The 6,412-nt window shown below is 39.1% G+C and overlaps 1 protein-coding gene across 12 annotated transcripts in view; it reads right to left on the bottom strand.

Annotated features, from left to right (window-relative positions):
- Positions 1-1,953: 1,953 nt before the first annotated feature.
- Positions 1,954-6,412, bottom strand: part of CC2D2B (coiled-coil and C2 domain containing 2B) — a 94,956-nt gene continuing 90,497 nt past the window's right edge. For all 12 annotated transcript variants that reach the window (XM_049645423.1, XM_049645421.1, XM_049645429.1 and 9 more), the window contains 2 exons: positions 6,184-6,361; positions 1,954-3,864 (listed from right to left, as the gene is read on the bottom strand). In XM_049645423.1, the coding sequence (XP_049501380.1) occupies positions 3,676-3,864; positions 6,184-6,361 (367 nt within the window). In that variant the 3' untranslated portion in view covers positions 1,954-3,675. The remainder of the gene's footprint in view (positions 3,865-6,183; positions 6,362-6,412) is intronic.

The raw sequence follows: 6,412 nt of genomic DNA, 5'->3' as shown, positions 1-6,412 counted from the left end.
CCACTTGTGCGCGCGCGCGCGCGCGTGTGTGCGCGCGCGCGCTCTCTCTCTCTCTCAAAAATAAATAAAATGTAAAATATATAAATAAATACACAAATATATGAAAACTATACACATAATATATAAATCTCATTTTATATATATGTGTGTGTATATAGGCATATATATAAAGGAGGAAGTGTAAAGAAATCTATATGGTGGTGATAGTTCTACAATGCACTTAAAGTAGTAAAATGTAGAAGCAGATTTTTAAGTAGACTGTGCAAAGTTAAGTATGTATAGTACAATCCCCAGAGAACTCTTTAAAAAATATACAGCAAAAAAATTAACATATACGTTAAAATAAAATACTGAGAAATGTTCAAATAACCTACTAAAGTAGAAAAGAAAAACAGTGGAACAAAAACAGAATGGAAAAATGGTAGACCTAAATCCAAACATAAACAATGACATTAAATGTAATGGTCTATGCCAATTAAAAAAAGAGACTGTCAGAAGGTATTTAAAAAATAAACCACTGTATGCTATCTATAAAAAACTCACTCCAAATATAATTATACAGGTACATTAAAAATAAAAAGATGAGGGGCGCCTGGGTGGCGCAGTCGGTTAAGCGTCCGACTTCAGCCAGGTCACGATCTCTCGGTCCGTGAGTTCGAGCTCCGCATCAGGCTCTGGGCTGATGGCTCGGAGCCTGGAGCCTGTTTCCGATTCTGTGTCTCCCTCTCTCTCTGCCCCTCCCCCGTTCATGCTCTGTCTCTCTCTGCTCTGTCTCTCTCTGTCCCAAAAATAAATAAAAAACGTTGAAAAAAAAAAAATTTAAAAAAAAAGTAAAAAGATGAGGGGCACCTGGGTGGCTCAGTTGGTTAAGTGTCCGACTTCCGCTCAAGTCATGATCTTGCAGTTTGCGAGTTCGAGCCCCTCTTTGGGCTCTGTGCTGACAGCTCAGAGCCTGGAGCCTGCTTCAGATTCTGTGTCTTCCTCTCTCCCTGCCCCTCCTCCACTCACACTGTCTCTTTCTCTCTCTCAAAAATAAACATTAAAAAAATTTTTTTAATATAAAAAAATAAAATGATGTATTTTTAAGTTAAAAATAGAACTACCCAGGGAGCCTGGGTGGCTCAGTTGGTTAAACCTCCAACTTTGGGTCAGGTCATGATTTTGCAGTTTGTGGTTTTGAGTCCCTCGTTGGGCTCTGGGCTGACAGCTCAGAGCCTGGAGCCTGCTTCAGATTCTGTGTCTCCCTCTCTGCTCCCACCCTCTCAAAAATAAATAAATATTTAAAAACAAAAAACTACCCTACAATCCAGCAACCACACTATTGGGTATTTACCCAAAGAATACAAAAATACAAATTCAAAGGGATACATGCACCCTGATGTTTATAGCAGCATTACTTATAATGGGCATGATACGAGAGCAGCTCAAGTTTCCATTGATTGATGAATGGATAAAGAAGATATGGTATATATATATGCAATGGAATATTTATTATTCAGCCATAAAAAAAGAATGAAATCTTGCCCTTTGCAACTACACGGATGGAGCTAGACAGTATACTGCCAAGTGGAATAGGCCCGTCAGACAAAGACAAGTATCATATGATTTCACTCATATGTGGAATTGAAGAAACAAAACAAATGAGCAATTCGGAGAGAGAGAGAGAGAGAGACGAACCAAGAAACAGGTTCTTAACTATAGTGAACAAACTGATGGTTAGCAGAAGGGAGGTGGGTGCAGGAACGGGTTAAATAGGTGATTAGGGATTAAGGACTGCACTTGACATGATGAGCAACAGGTGATATATGGAAGGGTTGAATCACTATATTGTACACCTGAAACTAATAATAAAGTACTGTATGTTAACTAACTGGAATTAAAATAAAAATTTAAAAATAAAATCATGTTATTTTTAAAATAGACAAATGAAAAAATGGTTCATTACACAGTTTCAAAATTTTAGGGAAAAAATTTTAGTTGAGAAATCCATACACCTGCAAAAAAAAACCATATGATACAGAAGGGTTCTCTATGCTTGCCTATGAACACTTTCTACCTAACTTAAGTGGCCTATCAATTTGAAAACCATAAATGACTAACAAAATAGTTATGTAAATATTGAAGATGCCACAGAAATGAACTGCGTGAGTTCAGTATTTTTTTGTCAACATTGTCTTTCCATAGACATCATTTACTGCTACCCCAATCAATATGGTTGACTTGCTAATAACAAAACTTCATAGAACATTCAAATAAGAACAAAAATTCTGATCAGCTAGGGGATACACACACTTAGGTTTTAACCTTGGAGAAAAAGCGTTCTCCTCACCCACATCTCTACTATTTTACTTAGGTAGTCACAAGTTTCGTCCAAGACTAACATCACTGCACATAAATGAGGTCTTCCCTGGCACCTGCCCATGCAGGTGCATTGCAGGACAGAATTCAGACTGAGGAGTCCCTGGGGATGTATTTGGGGGGATCTCTGCTTGTGAGAGTGACCCAAGAAACTCCAGCTTGTGGGAGAGGTGAATTTTCTTTCTCCTGTTTTTACCTCATACAAAAAAAGCTTTCATCAACCTTTGGAAATCTGTACCTTTGGTTTTTTTTTTTTTTTTAGAGTAAGTAATTATGCAACATTTAAGTAAACTGTATAAATACTTTCCTCAGTGAAGCACAGAACAACCAAATAGAAGAAAATACAGCGCTTCTGACTTAGATCCCTGTCCACTCTCTCTCAAGGCTCCTCGGATCTAGACAGGCCTCCTTGGAGTCACTGCTGGGAAAGGAAAGCAGCAGAAAAGTGCCAGAGGCAAAATGGCGGACTCCTCACTAAGGAGAAAAGGAGCCCTGAGATTTGGTAAGACCATTTTCTCCCTTTCTCACAGAATCAGGAAAGCATGTTAGACAGAGCTTCTTGGGAAGCCCTTCCAAATACTAGGAGCTGAAAGAACAAGTCAGTAGCATGCCAAGTGAAAACTTTTAGGAGGCCCCAGAAGCTGACCTCAGCCCTCAGTCCCACCTGGCAGATTTTTCTTTTACTCTTAACCAGTGAAATAATCTTTGGAGAGGCAATGACCTGGAGTTTGTATTTGAATATCTTCTACCTGGAATTGCATCAGAACCCGCATCAAAAGTACCAGCCTCACTTTGGTAATGACAACATTCTATAAGGCGGGGTTTTCACTCTTAACAGGTCATCAGAATGATCTAGGGAGCTTGTTTAAAATAATGTGGGTTCTGGAGCTCCACTCCCAAAGGTTCCCATTCAGTAGGTCTTAGGGGGATGTGGGAATTTGCATTTTCAACAATGCTCTCCAGGTGATTCCGTTGAGCTGGTGTGAGGCCTACGATTTGAGTAATACTGGCTTAAAAGGTAGGGGCCAGAATTGCTTCTTTCCCATGATAAGACCCACTGTAGACAGTGACCAGAGGCCACCCGACTGACTGAAATGTTTTCCTTGAAGAGGTCGGGAGGTCATCTAGACTCATTCTCAAAGGTTCAGGGAGTGGGTCTCCATGGTGCCTAACTCTATAAGAGAACCAAAAATCGGGCTCACATTTGGCTGGATTTGAGGATAAGTAGCAAAATCTAAAGTACCAGAAAAGTCTTGATTGCTTTGGGCGAGGGGCCCATAGCCTATATATATTTTTTTCCTTTTTCCTTCTTCCTTTTTACTCATGTCGAGCTAAGGAAGCCAAGTAGACCCACACAGATAATACGTTGTTTGGGTATGGGTGAATGTATACAGCTAGAGCAAATTCTGTCTGGGGAAATTCAGAAGAGTGAATTCCAGTTTGATACACAGCATCAATAATTGACTGCACATCAGTGTATGGCATCTGGATAGGAAATCCTGTGACCTAGACAAAAGACAGAATAACATGTAAACCCATGCTACAGGCATGTAGGCAATCAGGAATTACTGTATGCAAAAATATTACAGAAGCCTCAAAAAATGGTAGTCACAAAGTAATGTTATTTTCTAGGTGCTTACAATTGATGTGGGAAACAAAGGCAGAAGAAAATGGTAGATAGAATTAAATTTCCTTATAACCTGCAGCCCATTGACAAACACTTGAGGCTGGCGGAGTAAAATGTTTCTCCAGGAACTCCCTGCTATCTTACTGTTAATGCTTTGCTAGAGGGAAAAACAACCTTAGCTTGACAATAGCTAGGCCTCCAGTATCTCGTGAGTCTTCTTTAGCATATGAAAATCTCACTGGAAACTTCCCCTGGACTCTACCTCCCCCACTCCAGAGTATATAACCAGTCTCTCCTCCTGCTCCCGGGGCAGCTCTTTCTGCCCACCGGTCCTGTCCTCATGCTTTAAAAAATAACCTTTTTGCACCAAAGACATCTTCAAGAATTCTTTCTTGGCCGTTGCCTCTGGACCCCACAGACCCCACTATCACCCCCAATACTTCATCAACCGTGTTCCAGGAACAGTACTAAATGCTTCACATACATATTTAATCCTCAAATAACCTTATGAGGTATATTCTACTATAATTCCCACTTTCCAGAGAGAGAGGAACAAAGCCAGATACCACAGCCCTCACACTTAACACTCCAAATACGTGCACCCTTTCTAGAATAGCAAACTGCCAATGGCAATGTTACTTGGTCCTACAAATGAGGTATTTAAGTGAGCATTATGGAAGAATTTATTTAACACTGATTCAATTTATATTTATTAAGTGACAACTGTGTGACAGGATTAAAGGATTATGGTACATGGTCCTGTGTAAAATTATCTATTTAATAAGACGCAGATAACAATCAGAAACCTCTTTCAAGCCTTAGATTGCTTACTTCAGGAGGCTTTTCTTGATCCTTAAATCTGTTCATGTGTTCTTCCTATGTGGTTGCAATAGGATGCTGTCCTTCCCTAACTTACTTAGTAAACTAGACTGCAATTACATGTTTTCTGGTCTGTCTCATTAGCCTGTGGTTTCTGTGAATGCACAAGATTGTATCTGTCTTGTTTACTGTCATAACCCCAGTGCCTAACACAAGGCCTCTCACATGTAATACAAATAATAATAAACATCTGCTGAACACTTGCTAAGTGCTGGGTGCTGTGGTAAGTAGCAGCTCATTTAATCCTCACCAGAACCACAAACCAGATCAACTATTTTTATCCCTGTTTATCTTGCCCAGTGGGGTGGAAAGTATAAAGGAGTTAGGTAACTTGGTCAAAACTAGTGATAAATGGTTGAACCGGGGTTTGAATCCAAACCACAAGATTAAGCTCAAGTTTATGATTATGTGTTACTAAGTAGATAATTTTACAAAGAAAGTACACGTTTTAAACCTTGGCTTATATTAACCTTGGCTTATATTGCTTTGCTTATCTGTTTACCACTAATTCTGTTTTTTTAATGCAAATAAAAGCAACTTCCTCTCTATTCATGAACAAATAGCACCCACAGATCCCTCTTTGACAGCTTAAGTACTTAACTCCAGACAGATTCCTTCTTTTCTTCTCTCAGAGGGTTTCCCTAGAAAATGTCTAGTCTACGAGATGGTAGGGGGAAAGAATCTCACTCTTGGGAGGCTGGGGCTTTCAAAAACCCATTGGATCAATTCACAGGCAAGAGTCAGTGACAGGATGTCAAGAGCTGGTGGTAGGTAGGTGAAAAACAATATACCAAATGCCCACCATGTCTGTTTACAAACTTGTTGAGTTTGAGATACCTTTTAACCAACCAAGATGATGACAAATGTGTTGGCAAATATATAAGAAAGGAGGCCAGGAAAGAAGACCAGGCTGGATACAGAAATTTGGGAGTATTTTGCATGTGAAAGGTATCAAAGCTTGCCTGGAGTCCTCTTGCCCAGAACCAAGGACAGAGAATCTAGTCTATTACTACCATCCAGAGATCATTTTTCAAGTTCTTATTTACAGGTGACTTTCTTTTGTTCATCTCTTTTTCCAAACTTTGTGGCTATATAACATAAAACATATCGAGAAAATGTCATGCAGTGTGGTCATGGTAATAGTTGTTCAGTCTATTTGAAATTGCTTAGTCTACAAATAAATGCATTTTAATGCCTTATCATCTGTTGTCTAGGATCAAGATAAAAAAGCATTTCAGGGATATTGAAGATTACTATTCCCTAGCAATTAACAACATAGATACAACAAATGTCACTAATGCACTAAATCATACACATACCCAATAAAATTGGAGTAGTCTTTCAAATTCACCCTCTTCTTCAGATAAAACAAAGCTTCCAGTGCCAAGTTCTAGCTTAGGAAGGATTTTTTGCAAAATATAAGTACATTGTCGATTCCAGCGTGTTGGCTGTTTAGGTCGCCATTCCATCATTTTACATTTCAGAGTCCTCTCAATCCTAAAGTAAAAATGCAAAGGTTATTTTACGACAAATTACAATTCATGTAAT

Source organism: Panthera uncia, chromosome D2 (genome assembly GCF_023721935.1).
Source record: "Panthera uncia isolate 11264 chromosome D2, Puncia_PCG_1.0, whole genome shotgun sequence".
NCBI classification, from domain to species: Eukaryota; Metazoa; Chordata; class Mammalia; order Carnivora; family Felidae; genus Panthera; species Panthera uncia.
This window is presented reverse-complemented; position numbering and strand designations above follow the sequence as displayed.